This window comes from Spermophilus citellus (genome assembly GCF_964194105.1).
Source record: "Spermophilus citellus genome assembly, chromosome: 3".
Classification (NCBI taxonomy): Eukaryota; Metazoa; Chordata; class Mammalia; order Rodentia; family Sciuridae; genus Spermophilus; species Spermophilus citellus.
Window position 1 is genome coordinate 148,514,058 of NC_138184.1, and position 26,386 is coordinate 148,540,443.

The 26,386-nt window shown below is 39.7% G+C and overlaps 1 protein-coding gene across 1 annotated transcript in view; it reads right to left on the reverse strand.

Moving 5' to 3' along the window:
* Window positions 1-3,758: 3,758 nt before the first annotated feature.
* GPNMB (glycoprotein nmb) overlaps window positions 3,759-26,386 on the reverse strand; it is a 28,853-nt gene continuing 6,225 nt past the window's right edge. The window contains exons 2-11 of the mRNA XM_081288084.1: window positions 26,023-26,175; window positions 25,105-25,248; window positions 22,886-23,059; window positions 19,757-19,915; window positions 19,160-19,471; window positions 12,880-12,978; window positions 11,562-11,664; window positions 9,603-9,811; window positions 5,352-5,445; window positions 3,759-4,929 (exon numbers count right to left, since the gene is read on the reverse strand). Coding sequence (XP_081144210.1) covers window positions 4,764-4,929; window positions 5,352-5,445; window positions 9,603-9,811; window positions 11,562-11,664; window positions 12,880-12,978; window positions 19,160-19,471; window positions 19,757-19,915; window positions 22,886-23,059; window positions 25,105-25,248; window positions 26,023-26,175 — 1,613 coding nt within the window. The 3' untranslated portion in view covers window positions 3,759-4,763. The remainder of the gene's footprint in view (window positions 4,930-5,351; window positions 5,446-9,602; window positions 9,812-11,561; window positions 11,665-12,879; window positions 12,979-19,159; window positions 19,472-19,756; window positions 19,916-22,885; window positions 23,060-25,104; window positions 25,249-26,022; window positions 26,176-26,386) is intronic.

A 26,386-nucleotide genomic window follows, 5' to 3' on the forward strand; every position in this document is an offset into this window, starting at 1 on the left:
TAGAAAAACATGACAGACTGTTCAAGCACTCAAGAAAATTACCTCATGTAATTAAAGTTCTCTGAGTAATTCTTATTTTCCTAATTCAGTGCAGAACAGAATCTGACAATGCTTTAGAACACAGCTTGTCAAACATTTTCTGTACAGGGTGACAGAGCAAATATTTTTAGGCTGTATTGGCCATACATCCTCTGTTACAAATACTCAGCTCTACTGCTGAAATGCAAAGCAGTGGCTGACAATATGTAAATGAAGGAACATGGCTGGGTTCCAATAAAACTTTATTTTTTACAGTACTAGGATTGAACCCAGGGCTTTGAGCATATTAGGCAAGTGTTCTACCACAGAGATACATCTTCAACCCTCTAATAAAACTTTAAGGACACAATTCAGTGTATTTCATATAATTTTATGTGTCACAAATAGTACTTTTTTTTTGGTGAGGCCCAGCAAAGTGATCTACCACTAAGCTACAACTCCAGCCCTATCCTTTTGATTTTTTCCTCCAATAATTTATAAGTGATTTTTCATGATCGTGGCCCACGCAAAACAGGCAGCGGTTGACGTTGGCTGGGGAGCTACAATGTGCCAACTTCTGATTTAGAATACAATTGTTCTGACATTTCTCCGTAAGGAAACTGAATAGAACTATCCTCTCCATTTTGCACAGTAGAGTATTAGAACCCAGAGACATTAGATTGCATTTAGTTTAACTCCTTCCTTCTCCTTGGCTCCATTTGATAGATGAGGAAGCTTCAGGACAGAGGAGAAACGTCTGGCTTCCAGCCACCCAGCTAGGGACGATATCATGTCAGGTTGGAGCTCAAGGCTCTCAATTAAAGCCCTACCTATCTTCCTCTACTCAATTCCAAATCGAATTTTAAAACTGCCTCCACAGCCACAAAATCTGCTGCCACATTTCAGCAGTGATTAATCTCTTTTCACCTTAAAGGTACTTATTTTAATAACGCCTTACAATTAAGAACTCAATAAACTTGAGTCTTGATATGTAATTTGTATCATTAAAACCTATATGATTGCAATTAACAGTTGGAAATTACATCATAAATTAGAGAGACATTTTAATTAGTGAAGTGACATCATATTTGTGGGGAAGTTACACATGGAATGAAAATTGGTTAAAATAACATTAAGGCATCCGAGTTCCAAAGAGCCTATGGAAGAGGTCCAAAGAAAACTTTATTCCAGAATCCTAAGGACAAAGGGAGTGGCCTTTCAGTTCTAACCAGAAGGGGATTTTTTTGTTCCTGTGGATTAAGCTGAAGCCAATGGGGTGTCCAGGATGGGGTGAATCAGAAGTCAGCACTCACTGTAGTGAACCCACCTGTTCACAGTGACATGCTGCACTAGTCTGGCATCTAAGTTCCATGAAGCTGTCTGTGTTTTTCTTGTCACTACTTTGCCTTGTAGATCAGAGCCTGGAACATACTGGTGCTCAGTTAATGATGGTTGAATGATCAAAATCAGTCCATCAGGGGTATGTCCTATATAAGCTGACCTCTGAATTTTTTAGGTACCTATTCTAGCAGCTTTTGAGCCCATTCTTTGAAAAAAAAAATTAAGGTTTTTTTTTCTCCCTCCACCAGGACTCCTGCCAGAGGGAGGTCACCTTCACCCTCTGGATGATTGTCTTCTCATCAGTCCACCCTTGGCCTGTCACTTGGCTTTGGAGTCACTGTACATTCTGGGTGTACACCTTGAACATTCTGCCTTCTAAACTATTGAAAAATTGAAAATTCAAAGAGGGCAAACAATGTTTATAAAAATTTCAGGAGTGTTTAAAATGGAGACATTTAAAAAAGTTTTTAAGGAATAAGAAATTCCGAGAATAATTTATTACCTACACATACAACTTTCTTTGGAAGTTCCCATTCTCATCAAACATTAATCAAGCCATCCCACTATCTTTTATTTTCTCCATTTTACAGATAGTGATTCAGAGGAAGTTAAATGACTAGTTGCCAGGGTCACTTGGACAATATAAATCTAAATAATTTACTATTTCAGCCTTCTTTGCTGCCGTTTGTTAGACTGAAATTGAGGGAGGTTTGATGAGGATTTCCACCTGCTTCCTTGGTGACCATATATTTGCTGCTCTTTGCTTCCCCCTATCGATAGGAGAAGGGAAGAGCAGATGGCAAGACTAATTGCTCAAATCAAATTTTAAAAAACTGCCTGAGGACCAGCAGTATCACAATCGCCTGGGAACTTGTAAACATCCAAATTATGGGACCCATCCCACAACACTGAACTAGAAACCCTTGGGGTGGACTCAGCTATCTCTGTTTCAACATAGCTCCAGGTGATTCTGCTGTAACTTGAAATTACTTTCCTGCTTAAGGTACTAATGTCTTGGCCTTTAATCACAAAAATGATAAAGCCTCTCTGCACTGCTTCTGTCCCTAGGCCTCACACAGAGTATATACAACTGGGCCATACACAAAGTACTTTTATTCCTGTAGATGGATATTCAGCAGCTCTGAAATCAGGAAGAAACTTCATACTCAACTTTACGGATGAGGAGACTGAGAAAGGGAAGGCTCAAGCAAGGTAAAATAACACATTTGGATTTACTCAGCTTTGAGTGGTAGGGCTGGGTTCAAATTCAAATTGTCTTTTTTATATCTACACCCAGGACTACTTCAGTTACTCTATAGCATATTTTCTGACATTTGGAGCCAGATAATTCTTCACTGGGGGGACTGCCCTATGGATGGATATTTAAAAGCATCTCTGGCCTCTACCCACTAGATGCCAGTAGCACCCCGCGCCAGTTGTAAGAACTACAAATATCTCTAAATATTGCCAATGTCCCCTGGCAAGGGAAAAAATCATCCCTGGTTGACAGCCATTGCCCTACAGTCATCACACAAATGAGTAGAACTCACACAATTCCTGCTGAACAATTTTTGCATACTTTGGAAGTGATTTCTGAAAAAAAAGTTCAGGAATCCAAGGGAACTAGGCTAAACGTTGGTCTCCATAATACCTTTACTACCTTTTAAGAAAATTAACATTAATTCTGTAATACCATATAGCATCCAGGGTGCATTCAAATCTCTCCAGTTATCCCCCAAATCTTTCGGAGCTGCTTCCCCCACCCCCCAAGCCAGGATCCAATCTAGAGTCTCAGATTGCATTTGGCTGCTGTCTATTTAGGCTCTGTTAGTGCAGAACAGGTAAACTATGTCCATGGACTGAAGCTGGTGTACCACCTGTTTTCATAAATAGGTTTTTGCTGGAACTCAGTCATGCTCTTTCATTTATGCAATATCTCTGGCTGTTTTCATAATACAATGGTAAAGTTGAATAACTGTGACAGAGACTGTATGGACCACAAAGCCTAAAATATTTGCTAGCTGGACCTTTACAGGAAAAGTTTGCCAAACTGTGACATAGCATTCTATTTTCTGTCTTTATTTTTAATTTTTGGACTATTCAGAGTCCAAAAAAATTGCTTATAGAAAGTTTCTTTTTAATTATTATTATTATTAATTTTTGCAGTGCTGGGTATCTCACCCGGGGCCTCGTGCATGATTTGCAAGTATTCTATCATTGAGCTATACCCCAGCCCTGATCTCTTATTTTAGATTGGTTGTTTAAATCCATGTATATATTAAAACTTTAAATTGAGGGCTGGGGTTGTGACTCAGTGGTAGAGTGAGACACTGGCTTCGATTCTCAGCACCACATATAAATGAATAAATAAAATAAAGGTCCAATAACAACTAAAATATTTTTTAAAAACCTTTTAATTGAAATTTAATATATATACATATATATTAGAAAATATGAGATTCAGTTAGTAATGCTTTGGGGTGATGATAGAGAGCTTTTTATCTGTCAAAAACTATAAATGAAATTGAAAGGCAATTACAATACCAAGGCCTTGTCTCTTCCCACAATTTATTTTTCAAGAAAGATAAAATTAATGTTATGTCTAACATATGACAGATAATTTCAGATATAAATGGAGATTAAATCCTCACTGATCAAGTTTCCATATCATTTAAACAGAGAAACTGGTAGGAAAACTAGAAGTCTCCTTTGAAAATCATAACATGATTCCAAATATGTGCACAGAAATGTACATACATATGCATATGTGTATATATATATATAAAATTCCTCTAGGTACAGGGTCATGTGCCTAGCACCATATCTGGTATATAGAAAGCACTAAATATATGTCTGTGGGATAAATGAATGAATAATATTCCTTCCTTCAGCTGGGCAGGCAGGTTGTCATCAAAATACAATACTCATACCTATTTATTAGATTATTATTATTTTTCTGAGTATAACAAGCATGTACATCATATGAAAGTCTTGGACCTTATTTTTCTGTCAGGATCTCATGCATATTCAACAAAATAGAATTCAATTAGCTTGGAACATAATCTTCAGACTAGGAATACTTTGGTTTTATGCACATAGCTAAATGGAGAGCTAGAAAGTACCCAGCCTCCCTTCTAGTTAACCTGGGTCAGATTTTAATGAACAGTCTAACAATACTCTACAAATAACCTAAGACATTCTATGTAAATCCTAGCAAATAATGAAAGGAAGCCCTGCTAAATTTTTTTACCACTTCTCTAAAGTGTCATTAAGATATAAAAAACCCCACCCCCCCCAATCATGATATATATATTTTACAATAATCTTTAGGAAAAAAGAGTTAATAGTCATTCACTCCCATGCAGCTTACATAGATGGCACTGAGGTGGGCTCTCAGTCAGAAATTAGGCTGAAGATCTAAAGGTTCCTGGTTGGTTCTTGAGAAGTGGATCCTTTTCCTGGTTTCCCCAGAAAAAGCCCGCCTTTGTGTGGTGGAGGAAACCATGCAGGCTTCTGCCTTTGACCACGTTCCCAGGACGATTTTCTATTGGCTTGTATTCCTTATGTTTTCTGAAAATGATGTGTTGGACAGTGGTTAAATAAAGCTTGTCAGCTAAAATACATTACTTTCTACAATCTTTTTCTTGTCAGGTACAAAAAGGCTAATTCCATTTAATCTAATGTATGACTTGTAACACGATTGGCATTTTATGAAAATAGTTATTTTCTCTTCATTCGAGAAATGTGCCTGCTTACTATGACTTGAGATTACATGTTAAACATTACATAGATGTAACATTATGGACATCTGGTAGCACTTGTAGGTTTTTAAAATAAACCACAGCAAAATTAACAGGCCAATTTGGTATTCAGGATTCCGTGGAAGATTTTTTTCTCATACACAAATGTTTGAAAGGAAAAAGAAAAGGAAATGGCACATTTCTTCTGACAATATAACATAGAGATTTAAAGTGTTAGAACCCCAAACTTACTTGTACACCAAGATGGCGACCACAGCAACAAATAGGGTCAGGCAGCCCACAGAGATCAGGACACCACTCGCTGTTCCTAAAGGGGAGGCTGGGTCTTAAACAGAAGTAGGACCATATTAGTTACATCTTTCACTTAGAGGACATGCTACTTGTAATGCCATTAAATAAATGAGGAAGGGAGCTATCACGGAAGATGTATGGCTCCCTCTAGGCTCTTGGTAATCTTTTCCATTAAATAATACATAGTCTTTGGGTCAGCTTATCTTCCATTTAGAGAATGAGTTATTGTGTCTGGAACACTGTGTTAAGGGCTCAGAGAAAGCAATGTCATGGCCTGGGGACACCTGCTCAAGTCTCTGCTGAGCAGCACCCAGGTGGTGAAGGGCTCTAGTGATCCACAGTTCCTGCCCCTGACCTCATTTCCCACTATCTACCTTCAGGCTGTGTTCAAAATCTGGGAGTTGACCTTACTCCTGACACCCTTTACAACCTCTCATGTCAGGACATGGCTCATCTCAAGTTCCCTCTTACATGCCGCCTCCCAGGTGATTCTGAGGCTACCCTGCTTGCCTCTCTTCCTGAGGACTCTATTGCCGTTAATTCTTTACATATATTTCTCTCCTAACGTGACAAAAGACGTCAACCAGGCCATGCTTCTAAACTGCCTGTGGCTGCCCCAGCACACAGAATACAACCAGACCCTGACATGAACCCTGAGGATCTACGTGGGCCTCTCCTTGTGACTGGGTCCCTCTCATAGGAGGCCCTTCACTGAGAAGGTGCCCTTGAGTGGGTAGGACGTCTTCTCACCTCCTGATCTAGATAGCCAACCTCTGCCCTCCCCTCTGTCCTCCATGCTCCTCGCTCTCCATTCCCGGGCTTGGCTTCCTTTTCCTCACAATACTCTCTTGCTTATTTGTTTGACTGTCTTAAATAAGGAAAAGGCTCATGGCCTGAGGCTGTTCAAGTATTCTTAGTTCCCACTTAACAAAGGGAAGCTTAGAGGGTAAGCCACATCACGGAAACCTAATTTAGGAGAATGTAATCAACTGCCCAGTTGCAGCCAATCACAGGCAGCTCTAAAGAACTGCTGGAGCCATTTAGGTGATTTCTCTGCTTAGTGTCCTGGTTGGCCTCTAAAAAAGCTCACTGCTGGGCCTGGGCTATGACTTAGTGCTAGTGTTCTTGCCTAGCTTGCATGAGGCCGTGGGTTCAATCTCCAGCACTGCAAAAAAGCTCACTGTTGACTGGGGTGCCACCGTGCCTGCCTGTGATTCCAGCAAATCAGGAGATTGGGGCAGGAGGACCAGTCTCAACAGCTTTGTGAGACCTCAAAATAAAAAAAAGTAAAAAGGGCTGGGGATGTGGCTTATGTTTTGGGGTTTAATCTCCAATGCTTAATAATAATAAACCCCAGTGCCAAAAAACCCAAAACCCTCAGTGGTGGTGGTGGTGGGGATTCTCTCAAACTTTTCTGGCTCCGAGTGTTCCTTAATTCAGTGTTTAAATAAATGGTTAAATGTCATGTTTAAAAAAATTTTTTTTGTAACGTTTGTCACAGCTAAGAAAATCAGGGACTTTTGTTTTGTCTTGCTCCTGTATCTAGAATTTTATCTTGTGCACAGAACTGTGCTGGGTCTGAAGTAGATGCTTAATGATTATTTGTTGAAATATGCTCCATGAATGTTCATTGGATCAAATAGTGTGGGCCCAAAGTCCATGAATTTGCTTTTGAGCCATGATTTATTTCTGATAATCTGACTTTGAAACTCTAATTATCAAGCTGTAATATCTAATGGATTAAAAATTTCCTCCTGAGCTTCCTTTATTCATTTTCTTTCGGTGCTGGGGATGGAGCCCAGGGCCTCACACATGCTGGGCATCCCCTGTCCCCTTTACTCTGTTTTTGAAAATGGCTTAAGTCACACCCGGCATGATCTCTCGCTATAGGAATAATTAAAGGAAAATTAATATCTAAACATGTAATCCACACAAGACATCAGCAGTCTGCCAGCACCGAGGAAGGTTAGTAAATTGAGTTATGATTCTAGAGGTAGTTCCAAGGAGCTGTGGTAGCTCTAGAGGGAAAGCCTCAGCAGTTCCCAGAGGTGACTGCATTGAGAGTCCACAGTCACTCAGATGCAGAAGTTCTGGCTGCTTCGTTGCCCTCCCCAGCTCTTTACGCAGGCTCCAACCCATCCTACCCTGCAGGAAGCAGGACACCCTTGTATCTTTGTTTTTGTTCTTAAATCTGGACCTTGAATCTCACTAACAATAACTCATACTAACTACCAAGAACTGTCTGAATAACAACATTTTGGTCAACGATGGACCACATATACAATGGTGGTCCCATGATACACCAATCGAAATGAAAATGTATGTCACCTAGTGATGTTGTAGCCATAATAATGTCATACTGCAAAGCAGTACCCACAGTCTGTGGTGATGCTGGTGCAAACGAAGCTGCTGCCCAGCCAGTTGTATAAAAGTTAGCACACATGATTATGTATGGCACATAATATTTGATAATGATAATGTTAATGATAAAAATTATGTTACTGATATATGTAATCCTATACTTCACTATGCTTTCTGTTGTTATTTTAGAGTGTGTGCCTTCTACTTATAAAAAGAAAAAAGTTTACCAAGAATCAATGTTTCATATTATGCTGGCAGCACCTCATCTATCTGGTTAATAATAATAATAATAATAATAATAATAATAATAATAATAATAATAATAAAATATATATTAGTTGTAGATTCTTATTTTTTTATTTTTTAGTTGTAGCTGAACATAATACCTTTATTTTTATTTATTTTTATGTGGTGCTGAGAATAGAACCCAGTGCCTCACACATGCCAGGCAAGCGCTTTACCACTGAACCACAACCCAGGCCATCATCTATCTGTTTTAACCACATAGCTTGATGGTATCAAGAGGCCAGTGGAGTGATTGACCTCTGCCATCTAGGTTTGTCAAAATGCATGGCAGGATGTTCCCACAATGACAAAATTGCCCAATGGTGAGTTTCTCAGAACGTGTCCCTTTTATCAAAAGACACATGGTTGTATGTGTATGATTTCTTAAACTTTTCTTCCAGTGAGGTTAAAGCTGCCCTTTGTATGATTAATGAATAAAGATATAAGTACATTTTAGTTTATCCAAAGGAGTTGCAAGTCATTAGATTGTACCTGACAATACTCAAATTAAGGAGTAAAATTAGCACACTGTGTATACATTACTCTTTCCTGTCCCTTCCACCAAAGAGCACTTCTCCTAAGACATAAAGAAGTCAGGGGGCTGGGGATGTGGCTCAAGCGGTAGCGCGCTTGCCTGGCATGCACGGGGCGCTGGGTTCGATCCTCAGTCAGACCACAAAGTCAGCTCCAACTGAGATTCAGTTAGGTAGAGCATTAATTTGGGGACTGGGGGAAATAGGGTACCACCAGTAAATGCAAATTTCTAATGAAACTCTTTTTCTTTTTAAATATTTTTTAGTTGTCAATGGACCTTTATTTTATTTTTTTATATGCGATGCTAAGAATGGAACCCAGTGTCTCACACATACTAGGCAAGCGCTCTACCACTGAGCTACCATTCCTGCCCCATCTAATGCAATTCTTTAGTCTATTTTGTTGAGATTTTACCTCTTCAAGAATGAGGAGGGCCAAGAGTAGTTTTTCTGGCAAACATCTCAAGGGCAGGCAAGTTGGTGTGTTACTCTCAGTGTAATGCTTAGTAGATTGGGGGAACGGAAAGAAAGGACACATGCCAAGTGAGAAGGGAGTTGAGGGTCCACTGGGTTTCTCGTTCTCTTAGTTTCATATCTACCCAGTTGACCCTCATAGAAATGTGACTTCAGCCTCTCCTTTCTTATCATTCCACTGGAGAGCATTGTTACTTTTTGATCCTGGCCTTTACATTTTCCTCTTGAAATACAAATCTATTCAAGCATGCAGTGATCATATTCCATTATTACTCATCCATGGTTAACAGCTGATTTTTTTTCATCAAAAGGCTTTTCTTTGGCCACTATTTCATAGAGTCTCTCTTTCTCTCATCACTTTCCTAAGTAGATTTGTGGTTCTATTTTAATGCCAGTTCTCAAATCCTTATTAACCAGAGCTCAATAAATTTTGCACTGAAATAAAATTAAACATTGTCAGCAAAGCCCTCAATGGCTTTACTATTGGACACTTGACTTACAATGTGAAATGCTCATAGAACCCTTACACACACCTCACCTTTGCCATGGATGGAGATTAAGGTGCTTGTGAGGGCCAGACTTGTGTCATCACCCAGAGTGAAGTTTACGCAGTATGTCCCGGACCCACTGAAGGCTCTTCTCACAGTCAACAGGCAGGTTTCCTCTGCATCCACAGGGCTACAGATTATGTTCTGGGCAACTTGGCAGGTGGGGTCAGAAATGACAGTACAGACCTCGGTAGGGATGCTGTGACATGGGAGGGGTGGGGGAGGACACACAGATCACAGAGGGTGGAGAAAGGAATGTAATGTCAGTTTTTCATAGAGAATTAAAAAAAGCATTATATTTCTGTAAAATTGAACCCCATCTTGTTCTTACCCAAATCGTCTGATGTTGAATTGTCATGCCTGGTTTACTCTTGAATAAACCTGGGAAATTTGCTACCATTTCCTCTGCATTCTCAGGAAAGTGAGGTTCAGAGGACAGAGGAGGAAGAGATAACATCTCCCAAGGCAAGGGACTATGGAAAATATGTGAAGCCCTATTCATTCCCTCTGTATTCTAGCTCCCTGGAAAGTCTAAAGGTGCCCATGGCTTAGGTGTTAGGCAAAGATATTATTAGATGTTGGAGTGGGCCCTGTCTTGGTCCAGTAACACACCATGCAGGATTTGCTATGTGCAAGGAGCTGGGTTTAGATACATGATATGATCTTGCTTGTCCCTCTGGGCTCAAGAAGAAAGTAATATTATCCCAGTGTAACAGGTGACAAACCAGCTTAGGGAGGGGAAATAACTAGTCCAAGGTCATACAAACAGTTCATTCTACTCATCTCCCCAAGCCAGAGACCTTCTTAGTTATATTCCTTCCTACCAAATGAGGTCACATCTTTATACTATTCCATTCTCTTGATTACTTTCTATATTTAGACACATCCATATTTTTTTTAAGAGAGAGTGAGAGAGGAGAGAGAGAGAGAATTTTTAATATTTATTTTTTTAGTTCTCGGCGGACACAACATCTTTGTTGGTATGTGGTGCTGAGGATCGAACCCAGGCCGCACGCATGCCAGGCGAGCGCGCTACCGCTTGAGCCACATCCCCAGCCCCACACATCCATATTTTTATTAGCTAAATTATATACATGTAAATTAGTTGATTTGTCAAGATATATTTAATTAATTGATATATTTTGTACTAATTTAAATGTATTTTATTGTATACAGTCACGACCAAATCATAGGAAATCAAATTATGTTAGAAAAAGCTTTGTAAGTTGTATAGAGAGGATTATCACATGACAGTTTCACATTGGCTTCCACCCACTAGGAATGGCCTCAGGGAGCTGAAGACCAACCAGCTCTGAGCCAGACCTCTGGCTGCTAGCCCAGCTCTGCTGGTGCCACTGTGGATCTGTGAGTGAGCTCTGTGATCACTTTGTGCCTCACGCGACTCTGGTCAGATGGAGAGACTTGTGATTGTTGTGAGGATTTAATATGAGAAGAAGATGTAAGGCGCTGAGAACATGTTAAATATTAGTTGCTATAATTATTATTCAACTATCAACAGTTAAAAATAGTGAGCATTTCTCTACTCTTAACAAACTAAGTATGTGCTTGAGAGCACTTTCTGTGGCACTTCATAAGTCCTTCCTCATTTGGGTTTCTAAAAAATAGGAATTTATTTATTTATTTATTTACTTACTTACTTTTTCAGTACTGAGTATTGAATCCAGGGGTGTTCCCCAATTATCTATCTATCTATCTTTGTATTTTTTAAAAAATAATTTGAGACAGGGTCTTGCTAAATTGCCCAGCCTGGCCTTGAACTTGTGATCCTTCTGCCTCAGCCTCCTGAGTTGCTGAGATTACAGGTGTGTGACACTGTGCCCAGCAATAAATGGTTGTTTAAATTAGAGAGAACGATTGGCAGTCCAGGCCTCTGTTCAGACTCAGGGTCTTTGTTCTGACCCATCCCTCCAATAGAGACATGTACTTACGTTCCTTTGCAGGTCACAACAAAGTCCATCAGGGAGTTGTCAGGTTTTGGTCTGGGCATCGGGGCATCTGCTATTTGGATGATGTTAACCTCTAGGATTCCCTCTAGCAAAAGAACCACCATACGAAAACACATCAAAATACAACAAAAAGAAAACAACCGCTCTGCTGTAGACTGTTTGTGTCCCCTCAACTTCTTATGTTGAAATCCTAGCCAAGGGAGGTCTTAGGAAGCAAGGCCTTAGGTAGGTGATAGGATTAGTACCCCTATAGAGAGACTCCAAAGAGTTCCCTTGCCCCTTCTTCCATGTGAGGACCCAACAAAAAGATGGCCATCCATGAAGTGGGCCTTCACCAGACACCAAATCTGCCAGTGCTTTGTGATCTTGGACTTCCAGCCTCTAGAACTGTGAGAAATATATAAGCCACATATGTATGGTACTATAGAGGCCTGAATGGACTAAGACACACTCCTTAGTGAGAAGGAATGAGGAAAGAAAGGAAGAAAGAAAGGAAGGAAGGAAGGAAGGAAGGAAGGAAGGAAGAAAGAAAGAAAGAAAGGAAAAAAGAAAGAAAGGGGGAAGAAAAGAAGGAAAGAAAAAGAAAAGGAAAAAATAGAGACCGTCTTCTTGCCAACAGAAACACACCAGATCATAGTCTTGGATGCATGTCCATGAAGCATTTCCAAAGTTACAATGAACTATTCTTCTGTCCAATCTAGATTCTTATTTCTAGAACCTATTAGAAAGTACAACCTCTCTGGGTAGATGTTTTAGAAAAAGGTGACCCCTGGGCTGATGCAGCCCCACATCAGGTGAGGCCAGCTCCCAGGCAGAGGTGGCTTAGCCCAGGATGCACAGGCTGGGCTTTGGTCCCCACCTGTCTACTTTGCTGGATGCCTTGGAAGTAGTGTCCAAAGTGCACAGTCGTGGGTGGCTGGTTATTTCCCCTTTTCACTTAAGAAGGATGACATTGTGAAAAGCAGCCAGAAGAAGAGAGTAGAAGTTGTGGCAACTCTATCTTGGCCCCGCTTCACCCCCTATTCATTCAGATTACTGGGATGCACACATGGAGTTTAAGTCCAGAGAAGCTCCTTAGCATATGGGCCACACAGGGCTCACTTCCATAGGATGTCTAAGGAAGGCCCAGGTGGGCAGGAGGGAATCTGGAAACTAGGAGAGCATTTGTTCATGCACCTGTGGAATCACCTTGGACCCAGTGGGATGTCCCTGCTCCCCACCTCTACCCTTCTAGAGAAAGTAAAGTGATAGGTGAGCTTGGTAGACTCTGGCATCCTTCTCCACTGGCCTTCAGCCTTACCTACAATGGTGAGGGTGGCTCTAAAGTGGCCATATCTGTTAATCTGGCAGTTTCCATTGGGAGTCTCGCTCATCTCCAGGGAGTTGTCACCAGCAGGCACTGGAGTGTTTGAATAATAAGATTTTAAAACACTTGCTAAGAATGTAACAGATGTACATGACAGAAATGAAGATTATTTTTTAATATACATACTTTTATTTGTTCTAATTAGTTATACATGATAGTAGAATGCATTTTGACACATCATGTATAAGTGGAGTATAACTTCTCATTTGTCTGGTTGTACAAGATGTAGAGTTACACAGGTCCTGCAACCATATATGCACATGGGGTAATAATGTCTGATTTATTCTACTATCATTCCTACCCCTATTCTCCCTCCCCTCCCTTCACTCTACCCCTATTCTCCCCCCCTCCCTTGTGTATTCTCCCCAACCCCTTATTGTGAATTAGCATCTGTGTACCAGGGAAGACATTCAGCCTTTGGATATAACTGAAAATTTAAATATTTATCTATCTGCTATTTTGAAAAAAAATTAAGAATTGCACACTTAAATTGATGCAGAAATTTGAACTAAATGTATAAAGATTCATACAGATGTGAGGGCTATAAGGTATTATAATTATTAAATTATGTAAATAAACAATCCCCAACCCCCTTTTTTGGTAGTGCTGGGGATGGAACCCAGGATTCTTGCCCATGCCAGGCAAGCCCTTTATCACTGAATTATACCCCAAGCCCCAAACACAATCCTATATCTTGTTTAAACACAGGAAACAAATGAAAAGTTGAAGCCACATTAAAATGTGTGATACAAGCTGGGCACGGTGGTGCACTCCTGTAATCTCAGCGGCTTGGGAGGCTGAGGCAGGAGGATCTTGAGTTAAAAGCCAGCCTCAGCAACAGTAAGGCACTAAGCAACTCAGTGAGACCCTGTCTCTAAAGAAAATAAAAAATAGGACTGGGGATGTGGCTCAGTGGTCGAGTGCACTGAGTTCAATGCCTAATACCAAAATAAATAAATAAATAAATAAATAAATAAATAAAAATTTTAAAAAAATCTGTGATATAGGATTACAGTGAAATAAAGCAGGTCATGATAGATGAAGTCACATTTGAATTTGGGAGGCAAGCATTCTGGGCCGAAATTCTAGCACCACTCATTTTTAGCTGTTTGAAACCATAGTCACATAGCTTAACTTTGCCTCTATCTGCTCATATATAGAACAGGAATAAAAATTATAGTCCTCCCAGGGTCGAACCATGAAACTTAAATGAAATAAGGTATATAAAACTTGCTTCTCATATGGCTGCCCCATAGGAAATATTTAAATATCAGTTTTCTAGTTCTCATAATATGAAAAAAAGTACTTTTCTCTCTGTTTGGATGACTCACAGTTCCAAAGGATCCATTTTAAGAATCTTACTGTGATGAAAATTATGGGAAAAAAAAGAGAAGAGAATGGAAGACATGAATAAGTGTTGAGTATAATTAGAGCAAAGACTCTAATGTCCTACTAGTTATAATTTTAAAGGTGTTGCCACTCTTTGAACAAGATGAAAAGACTAGAAAGGAAATATAGTGCTGAAAATATGCCTCTATCATCTCTTTTTACTCATTTATTTTTTTGAGGTGCTGGGGCTTGAACCCCTGAACCACATCCTCAGCCCTTCTTTTTAGTTTCATTTCATTGAAATGCACAAGCCTTGGGGAAGGACATCAAAGCTGCCTAGGAGCCCCTTATCTGGCTTCACGACATGTAAGGATGAAGCCAGTTGGGAGATTTCTCCAGGGCTTCTGTGACTGTGGGTGACATGACCTGTGACTCTCTTGTGCCTGGAAAGGGCTTTTCAGAGCTGTTTTCAGCACATTTCCAGAAACTAGTGCTTCATGACAGTTGGGAAATGCATGCTGCTTAGTGGATCTTAGAGAGGTCCTGGCACTGCAATGGATTATCAGGACAGGCTGTTGCAGGCTCTTGGGAATGTCCCTTGAGTTTCACAGTGGTCATTTGGAAGTGACTACAGGATATTCAGTCTCTCCCAAGACTAGGCTGATATGCTTTATAGAAATAGATTTGTTTGTGCAGGACATTTAAGATCACTAGTTCTTCCCCAGAAAACGACAAAATTCCTTCTTCTGAGGTTCTTGGCAGGCAGAATTTAGAGCATAGAGCCATGACCTTGTCGTATTTTAAAACAAAACTTCTTTTTAAAAAAGACCAAATAATAAGATTCAGTCATTCTACTTTATGTAGAGAGTTTATAAAATGCACATGGAGTTTTATAGATATTATATCCACAAAGGTATGATTATGTATATTATATCCATCAAGGTATGATTAAAGGGTTAATAAAAAGAAATGAACACTTTAAAAGATGGAAAAGAAGGCACATTTTATCCTTAATTCAGTATTTATGTCCCTGTTACTCAGAGAATGGTAGAATGGGAGGTAAAGATCTTGATTTTTTTTTTTTTTTTTGTACCAGGGATTGAACTCAAGGATACTCAACCACTGAGCCACACCCCCAGCCCTTTTTGATATTTTATTTAGAGAAGGGTCTCATTGAGTTATTTAGGGCTTTGGTAAGTTGCTGAGGCTGGCTTTGAACTCATGATCCTCCTATCTCAGCCTTTTGAGCTGCTAGGATTACAGGTTTGTGCCATCACACCCAGTTTGATTCTTTATGTAAGTCTAATATGATAGGATATGGTATATATGTATACATGTGAATATATATCAGAACCTATGTATGGTATCTATTCAGATCCTTACATATATCCAGACACATATACCACACATATTATATTACACTGATCAGCATCAGTCTTACAAGGATTGCTTTAGATTTTTTTCACAAAAATCTGAAAAATGGCCAGGCGTAGTAGCTCATGTTTGTAATCCCAGCAGGTTGGGAGGCTGAGGCAGAAGACTCGTGAGCTCAAAGTCAGCATTAGCAATTTAGCAAGACCCTGTCTCAATATAAAACATAGAAAAGGGTTCTGCGGTTAAGCATCCCTGGGTTCAATCACTGGTACCCTCTCTCCCAAAAAATCTGAAAAATAAACAAGAGCACTGTCAGCTAAGGAAAGAGCATTCTGTGACAAAAATAGTGCACACACACCTGCCCCATGACTTAATCAGCTAACATCATCACCTCTTCAACTCTGTAACCATTTTATGACTGTGGTTGCACTTGGTTCTGTTTTGAGCTGTTTTTTTTTCTCCATATGAAGCCCCTTGCTAAAGCAGGGGGTGCATCATTTCTGGACAAATAATGATATAATGCTCAGTAATCCAAGCCCATTAATTTGAGAGCACAGTTAGAATTGTTCTCTGGGAAAAAATTCCATTTGTTTATTTATTTATTTGCAGTGCTTGAATACAGGACCTTACCCTTGCTAGACACACACCACTGTCACTGAGCTACACCCCCCACCCCTAGAAGAAAAGACCCCTTTTAAAAGCCATGAGTTGACTCCTATTATCACCCAACTAGCTTTATCCTAACATGTCAGGAAGTTAGACAAGGGGGTCTTAGGAAGATTTGATGCCTTTCCCCAAGGCTGGTCCATTTCAGTGCCTGTTAATTAGCCCCACTCTTCCCTCCCTGCACAGCTTCAAGGCATTTGGGGATTGATTAAACACGTTTAGATAAAAACCAACCAGGAAGCTTCCCTTCATAATTAAACTTAACTAACTCATAAGGTTTACTAGTTTGTCTTATGGTCTAACTTAGGAAAAATGATAGCAGAATTTTACACCTGTTCTTATTTGTAAGGAAGACCATCAAAACTTATAGATAAAGAAATTGGCTCATCTGCAGAAATACTAGAATGAAAGCCAGGTGTGGTGGCACCCACCTGTAATCCCAGTGGCTTGGGAAGCTGAGGCAGGAGGATGGAGAGTACAAAGCCAGCCTCAGCAATGTAGTGAGGCTCTACGCAATTTAATGAGACTCTTTCCCTAAGTTTATTTATATATATTATTTATATAAATTTATTTATATAAATATGAATGAAGGGCCGGGGTGGTTCAGTGGTGTAGCACCCCTGGGTTCAATCCCCAGTACAAAAAAACCAAAAAAAACAAAAACAACTAGAATGAAGTTATATATTTAAACTAGTCCAGTACAGTTGTATTTGTAATTGTAATTAGGATTAACCTTATCACATCAAAAAGAGAATGAACAATAACATCTACATCCTATGAAACACTATGTAGTAATTGAATAAAGTGAGATAGATTAATATTTGTTGATAATGGAAAGATATCTATGATGTTGTTCATTAAAAAACTGTATAAATATATATCCATCATATTTATACAGTTTGCTTATCTATCATGAATCCACTTACATAAAACCCAAAATGATAAATATACATGTATATACAGAATATGTTTGTAAATGCACAGAAAAAGATCTGGAAAGAAACAGTCCTTGGGGGCTGGGGATGTGGCTCAAGCAGTAGCGCACTTGCCTGGCATGCTTGCGGCCTGGGTTTGATCCTCAGCACCACATACAAACAAAGATGTTATGTCCACTGAAAACTAAAAAATAAATATTAAAAAAAAGAAACAGTCCTTGGATACAGTGGCACACACCAGGAATCCCAGCTACTTGGGAGGCTGAGGCAGGAGGATGACAACTTTGAGGGACCCTGTCTCTAAATAAAAAATAAAAAGGACTGGGGATGTAACTCTGGTATGGCAAAACAAACAAACAAAAACCCACTGCCAACTCCAACAGGGTTTAACTCTAGGAAGGAGAATGTAATAGGGACTTTTACTTTTTACTCTAGACTTTGCTGTTTGTTTGATTTTTTTCCCTATGGAACGTACATTAATTTTGTAATTCAAAACATTTCAAAAAACAATCAGAGTCAGTACTAATACCATATAGTGTCTTGATTTCTTGATTTAGTTTTTTTTGGAACTAGGTATTGAACTGAGGGCCTCATTAGGCAGGTGCTTACCACTGAGCTACAATCCCAACCGGAGATGTTCTCGATTTAACAAGATATCATTTTATTACTTACACTTGAGCAGTTTGTTATTTATAACCAACAAGTGTTGGTAGAAACAACCACAGGAGGCACTGGCAGGCATCCTGATGGAGTGTTCCTGCTGGGTTTGGTCATGGTGCCCTCTTGTGACCACTGAGAGGATGTCAGCCTGGGGTGCTAAGATGAGCAAATGACCCAGTGAGGAAGGGTGGCCCTGGCATGGGGTAGTGGGGATGGGAGCCAGTCTCTTCAAAGTGGCCTCTGAAGAACTTCTTGAATGTCTTCACAGACTATTAATAGAAGGTGGTATTGGATTAATCAAGCCTTATTATCTGGAGCAACTGAAATGGCTGGAGTGGCTCAGGCTTGCTGGTCCAGAAAGGTCTGCAAGCATATTCTTTCTTGAGCCATTTGGCAGTTGCTCTCAAGTATAGCTATGTCTTCATGGGACACTGGATGAGAGTGGATAGGGTAGAGGAGGAGAATAAGAGTGGGATCAGTACTGTGGGAGGGGGCAGAAGGAAAAATGCAGAGGGCCCAACTTACAAGAGGCCAGTGTGTCTTCTCATGGATATGGAAAATGGGAGCTAAACAAAAATGTGACAGGCTCCCAGAGGGAAAGCATCACATACATAGCAAGAGGCAGCGCAAATTAGGAGGGTCAAAGCGCGGAGTACATGTCATCAAATTCTACCTGGAAAGTGACTTTAAACACGTTTTCCTTTCTTCCTTGCTCTTTAAGATGGGGATAAAGTGGTTTTAAAAAATCAACAGGTCCAAAGTGGAATCGTTGCAGAGTTTCTACACAACTCTTTCAAAAGGCATTTGTTTATTTGTATGGTGCTGAGGGTTGAACCCAGGGCCTTGCTCATGCTTGGCAAGCACTCTACCGCTGAGCTGCTCCAGACCCTTAACTTAAGCAGGGTTTAATAATATAACCCTGGATTTTATCCCCAGCATAACGTGTGTGTGTGTGTGTGTGTGTGTGTGTGTGTGTGTATAACATACATCAATATTTTTTAGCAACTAAAGAATCTCTCCCCAGAGTAGGCAAGACAGTAGAATGAATCAGACATAACTTTCCTCCGTACATATACAACTAATGAATCTCCATATCATGTACAACTGCAAAAATGGGATCCCAATTAGACTAAGTTATAATCCACAAACATATAATATGTCAAAATACACCCTACTGTCATGTATATCTAAAAAAAAATTAAAAATGTTAAAAAAGAGTTTCCCTCCAGGATCCTCCATAAACTGCTTACCTAAAAAGGAGGTTGGTTTTGGAGGTCTGGGTGAAGGTGGAGGGCAAGGTCCGGGCACGGTGGCCTGTACTGTGAGGTTCAGGTTGAAGGTTCCATTGAGCACATACGTGTGACTCAAAGTGTGATTGTTGGAAACAAACAAGCCAGTGTTATCCCCAAAGTTCCACTTGTAGTCAATGGCAGACTCATTGAGGAAGTGGCTGGGATCGTGAATCAGGACATCAAACTTGATGGGTAGGTCTCTGAGGAAGGTTTCATCAGATGAATTTCTATCATTCTTCTGGGACATGGTCACAAATACAGGAATCTCATCTACAAAAAACATCATAAAGAAGAAGGATTGCACCAGGCTTTATCTCAAGTGGGTGAGGCTTTTAGGTTAAAAATTAGGGGTAACACAGCATCATGCTCTCCTTTTTGTATGTAAGTTTTCTAGAGTTTTCCCAAGTTCTTCTGGAAAACATAGATGGGAGACAACATAATTCAGCTTGGGTAGGGGCCCAGGTGAATCATAACCTAACCCAGGATACTCAGTGCTCTTTCTTAACCCCCAGTAGAGCCATGTGCCTCATCCTCAGAGCCCACAACACCACGCACCTGTTACCACGTACACATCTTTAACCTGTGCAATGGGCATGTACGCCCGGCCGTGTCTTCTATAGACAGTCACTTCCATGATATGGGTGCCAAGCGTCATGTTGGTTGTGTTTATAGAAACTCTCACAGAGCATCGTCCCAACTTCTGGAAATACTGACCTACAAGGAGATGGACATTCTTAGTTACCTGCAACATCACACCATCCTTCTAGAAGTTGATTCTGAAAGACCAGTGACTGCCATGGAGGGATTGCCCTGAGGAGGGATGATGGGAAGGGAAGATAGAGCTGCTCCAGGAAGGAAGATGGTTTCTATGTAGAGCTTTCTAGAGCACTCCCACAGTGTACACACATCATTGTGGGTTGTTGGTTAAAATGAAAAGAGCTATTTATTGGGATAATACAGTTGGCCCTCAGTTTACAAGTAAATACTGTACATGACTGAAGTGATTTGGCACTTGAAGTACACATTTTTTTTTTTCCCACAGAAAATGCATTTAATGTGCTGAATGTTTTCTCTGATATAGGGAGGGCGATTCATAGTGGGGTAGGGAGGGGGAGCATGGGAGGAATAGACGAACTCTAGATAGGGCAGAGGGGTGGGAGGGGAAGGGAGGGGCATGGGGTTAGAAATGATGGTGGATTACTATCCAAAGTACAGGTATGAAGACACGAATTGGTGTGAATATACTGTGTATACAACCAGAGATATGAAAAATTATGCTCTATATGTGTAATAAGAATTGTAATGCATTCTGCTGTCATATATAAATAAGAAAAATAAAATGCATTTAATGTAACAGTGAGGTGTTCTACCTTAATTTGTTGACAATATGACTACAGCTATATTGTTAAACAGGATTTAAAAAAAAAGAGGCACAGGAATCCTCTACTTTCTGATAGTATTTGTATCAGTATCACTATATAAAGATATATGTATACACACACACACATTTAACTAGCACATATATGTGTATGTGTGTGTGTATACTACATAAAGATAAAGTAAGTGATAAGAGAAAGATGTAGGTAGAAGAGGGAATGGAGGAATAGTTTTACAAGTGGGAAATGTTAATCCCAGCCCTGAGAGATGTGATCAAACTTAGTTGAGTTGGGAATATCACTAAACTCTGAGACCTCAGTAGAGGATGGAAATTCACGGGAGTCTTGATAGAAAAACAGCAATTTCTAGGTTGAAGACTAACTTTTAAGCAAAGACATCTGATCTGGTTAAGTTGAAGTAACTTAACTGCAACTAGGCTAAAGAGTGTTAACTTAAACTTCAACTTGGGGGCTGGAGATATGGCTCAGTGGGTAGAGTGATTGCCTAGCATGCACCAAGGCCCTGGGTTCAATCCCCAGCATCACCAAAAAATCCCATTCCCCAAAAAACCCCTTAACTACATGGTGTCAGGAGTGGTAGTGAAGATAAGTGACTCCATGTAAACAGTCAGAACACACCCTTGATGGGTCAAGGAAGTCATGTTTGGTGAGTTGACTGACAGGACCAAGATGGAATTGAAAAAACAGCTTTAAAGCAATTGATGGGCATAATATTTGACATTTTGTACTTTGTTTAATAATAAGTATGTATTATGATTTTGTTTTTATATATAAATAAGTTCATTGAGGAAAAAGAAACATTCTCTAATTTATGAGGAAAGAAGAAACATTTAGAGATGTGGAAGCTGTTTGGTAGTAGTTTCAAACACTTGCCTGGTAGCCTTTTTTTTTTTTTTAATTGTATACCGGGGATAGAGCCCAGGATCTTGCACATGCTAACAGCACTCTAACCCCGGTTACATCCCTAGCCCTCTGGTGACATTTTAAATTAAAAATTTAGCAGCCTTGCTAATAAAAACCTAAATTTGCTTCTCCTAAAATAATCACTTTTCCACTAATAAAGCAAAGAGAACACCATTTATGGTTTATAAAAAGAGAGGGTAGGCTATGTCAAGGAAGAATAGTAATTAGATGATATTATTTTTACATAATGGAATATTATGCAGCCATTAAAATAATGTAAATAGGAATTTTTAATGATAGTAGCTTGTAATAGCAAGCAAAAACAGGTATACATTCTAATCTTAAGACAGAGGGCTGGGGATGTGGCTCAGTGCCCTTGGATTTAATCCTTGGTATAAAAAAAAGACAAATTAATATTTCCAGGCCCTATGATACATGGCTATTATCCCAGGAGGCTGAGGCAGAAAGATTATAAGTTTGAGGCGAGTCTTTGCAATTTAGCAAAACCCTGTCTCAAAATAAAATCCAAAGGGCTAGGATGTAGCTTAAGACATGCCTCGCATGTGCAAGACACTAGGTTCAATTCCAGGTACAACAAACAGAAAGGAAATATTAGTATTGAAAACACCATCATGTTCAATAGATGAAGTGTATATTTTGTTTGTGTTTTTCTGCATTTCCCAAATTCCCCTCAAAGAGCATACATTTAATTCTTAAAAATTCATTTGAGGACATTAAAGAATAAATGAATAAATGCCCATCCATGTGCCATCTGAATGAATAAATATTAATAGGTTTTTTCATATTACTGGTTTAGCCTAAATAATTGAGTGATTTGTTTTGGAAAAAAATGTGTGTGTGTGTGTGTGTGTGTGAGAGAGAGAGAGAGAGACAGAGAGAGACAGAGAGAGAGAGAGAGAGAGAGAGAGAGGCAGACAGACAGACTGGATCTGTTTTTTTCTTTTCTCATTTTAATTCTTTGGTGTCCTGGAGATCTAGCAAGGTCAAGCAGAATTTTATTTTTCTCTCTTATGTCCATTCAAACTCAGGAGAGTTAATGGAGTAACTGTTGTTAAAGTTTTGGTGTTATAATTTCGATTGTATTCTTCACTATTTTTATTTTTGGTACTGGGGACTTATATCTGGGGAGTTGGGTGGTGGCTACCATTGAGCTACATCTCCAGTGGGTTTTTTTTTTTTTTTTTCATTTTTACTTTGAGATAAGGTCTCACTAAACTGCTGAGGCTGGCCTCAAAATGATCATCCTTCTGCCTCAGCCTCCCAAGTCACTGGGATTACAGGTGTGTGCCCCACAGCTGGTGTGAAGCTTAAAAAATTTTTTTAAAGGCAAAGAAGAGGCTAAAAGAGTTTGTAAAAGTCTAACCCTGTGTGTGAAAGATGTAGACAAAATTCCATTTCTTCCATCCGTGGTGGTGAGGGAAAGGCTTCCCGTCAGGGAACACATTGTGTTGGCTTTGGCCGGGGCCACTTCCCCAGTCACTGTCCTCTGACCAGGATGTCCAGTTGTAAACATACGGGTCAAGAGACAAGCCAGAATCTGAACAGAGAAAGAAACAAGACATGATCATCATGCTCAACTCTGAATTAAATATTTTATTAACTCCCCCCCCAGCCCCACCCCATATTGAGTTTTGAACCCACTCGACCACTGAGCTACATCCCAGCCCTTTTTAGTTTTTGTTTTGCGACAATAAATTAATCTCTATATCTATACCTATGCAGATATAAATATAAAATTACAGAGAGAAGCAAATATAGCCAAAACTTTAGATTGTTGACCATAGGTGGAAGGTATCTGGGTGCTTTCAATTTTTCTGTGTGTATGGACTTTTCCATTTTAAACAAGTAATGGTCAATATCTTTTCATCTAGAACAGTCCCCTTACCCTCTTTTATTAAAATTTATTTATTGTCACTGATATTTTTGAAAAATCTTTTTTTTTTCCCTCCCCAGTTCTGGGGATGATACTCAGGGCCTCACAATGCTAGGCAAGCTCTCTACCCCTGAGCGACATCCCCAACCCTTGAAAAGCCTATTTATTTATTTGGGTACTGGGGATTGAACTCAGAGGCACTCTGCCACGGAGCCACATCCCCAGTCCTATTTTGTATTTTATTTAGAGACAGGGTCTCACTGAGTTGCTTAGTGCCTCACTTTTGCCGAGGCTGGCTTTGAACTCGTGATCCCCCTGCTTCAGTATCTGGAGCCACTGGGATTACATGTGTGTGCCACTGTGCCTGACCCTTTTTCTTTATGAATCTACTAGTTGTTATTGCTTTTTATATTTAAATTATCCAAACATGGCCAATGGAAGCTCTTTGAGCTGGTTCCTGTGTCCTTTTGACATAACCTGATTAGTCTGTGAGCTCTTTCTTATTTTCTGGCACAACAGATGTCTCAGGATGGCCTATACTTTCTTACCTTACACCTGGAATCGGTCACTTCTGCAAAGATTCCTAGTTTTTCTTTTCTTTCTTTCTTTTTTTTTTTTTTTTAGTGATGATAGATACTTATAAACATTTTCATAAGGATTATTTCCCATAAAAATGCTCACAGGACTAGATTGTCATAAGAATCAGCTTTTTTAAAAAAGAAGAAACAAACAAAAAAGACCATATTACTTAACATGTGTTAAAAATTAAGCCCTTTCCATATAGAATTCAATGTTTTCTCCAGGGGAGAAGGTAAAAAAATAATAAGGCATGAACTCATCAACAGTTTAATAAAAACTCTAAATAATGAAATCAGATTATAAAGACATCGAATAGCTTTAGCTCTGATAGAAGAATAAGCTTCAGTAAATTAGCTGTTTTTTTCTTTTTTAAGAATATACAGTTTTAGGGCTGATGTTGTGGCTTATCGTTAGAGTGTTCACCTAGCACGTGCAAGGCCCTGGGTTCGATCTTCAGCACCACATAAGAATAAAATAATAATAATAATAATAATAATAATAATAAAAAGAATGTACAGCTTTGAAAAGATAATTTCCCTTGATGGAGCCACATCCACAGCCCTATTTTGTATTTTATTTAGAGACAGGGTCTCACTGAGTTGCTTAATGCCTCACCATTGCTGTGGCTGGCTTTGAAACCGTGATCTTCCTGTCTCAGCCTCTGAGCTGCTGGGATTAAAGGTGTGTGCCACCATGCCTGGCTAAAGAGCTTATCTCTTTAAGAGCCCCCAAATACACATTTGAGCATTTGTGCAAGCCACATAACATTTGCTTGAGAAATACTGATCAGCAGAAATTAAACTCATCAGCAAACATCTGTCAAATCGGCAATTTTGATCTCCAAAAAAAGTTTCAAGTAATAAAATCATAATCTGAGATCAATGAGGTTGTCCATTCAACTGGACACTAAGAAAAAGCTGGGTGGGACAGTGTAGTTTTTAAAGAGGGATCCAAGCTGCTGTTGATTTGATGAAGGAATCTGGTAGGACCACACTCTCCCTCGCTGTTGTCCAGCACAAGGAGGAGGGTGGCAAGGACAGCAGCAGCATCTTGCCCTTTCAGAAGTACCTGTGAGCATTAAGGGGTAGAGACGGGTCTCCTGTAGTTCAGGAGAACTATTGCATTCTCACCATTTCTGCAGTTCTTCTCGTAGACTATGTTGCCGTTGGCATCTTCCTTTTGGCATCTGGGGAATACCAGGTTCGCTGCAAAGGTTATGTTTGAGCCCACCAGCGCCGGTGAGTCACTGGTCAGGACCGCCTGCACACGGCCTCCTAGAGCAACAAGAAATGGAGCTCACTGATCTTTTACCTTTCACCCATTAATAAACATTTCAAGTTTAATCAATTGATAAGGTCCAGAGGATCCATATGTCTTTTTGGACTTTTTTGTTTTTGAGATAGGGTCTTGCTATGTTGCCCAGGCTGGCCTCAGACTTGTAATCCTTCTGCCTCAGCCTCCAGAATAGCTGGGATTACAGGCACACATCACCTGGCTCCATATGTCTCTTTATGCTATATTAAATTTATTTTCTGAATTCCTTACTTTAGCTTTCAGAATACAACATTCTAGAAGATAAACAGAAATCGGACTCGTGAAAGAATTTTCTAACCACTGAAAGAATATTTACTTATGATGATTAAAAAAATCTGCTCAATGGGATGGAGGAGACAAATGTTAAAAGTTCACATTTTTTTTTTCATCTCAATACCCAAGGACTGAAGGACTCATTATTTATCTAAGTAGAAAGATATTTGCTTTGTGATGAACCACATTTTTCTGAAGGTGACCATTCCCACGTTGGTTAGAAAGGTTTGAGACTAAATCTGCTGACTTTCCAAAATATTTCAAGCATTATAAATTTGGAAAATTCTAAGATTAGAAAGTGGTCTAGAAAGTGAAACAGTCGGGATAAAGGAGAGATCATCAAATCCGGGTGCCATGCACTTGGAAGTGACAGCGCTGTCATTCGAGAAAGCCTGAACTCTGCAACCTCCAAGACTTGCCAAAGTCAGACATTCTAGTTGTGGGGGTTCAATTGGGCTTACCTTTCCAGGAATTTTTCCACCTTGCATCTCCCCTCTTCCACACGGGATAGAGCTTTTCATTCCAGTCATTTTCATCGGAAGACCAGCCATTTAATTGGTTGTGTTTCCTCATATAACCAGGATACCTTTCATTGCCCAGCACATCATGAAATCCTGTGTTGATATTTGAAAAACAAATTACTTTGTCTATTCCATCCCTCATTTAGTCCTTATGCAACAATGGTTAAAGAAGATTTCATTTCATACTGTTGGAAAGCACATCCATAATACAGCTAGCATGCCAAGTAAACAGAGGGTGCTTTTTAAAAAATGAGTATACTGGAAATAACTTGCATACAGCATTTGGAACCAAGCTCTTTTATGT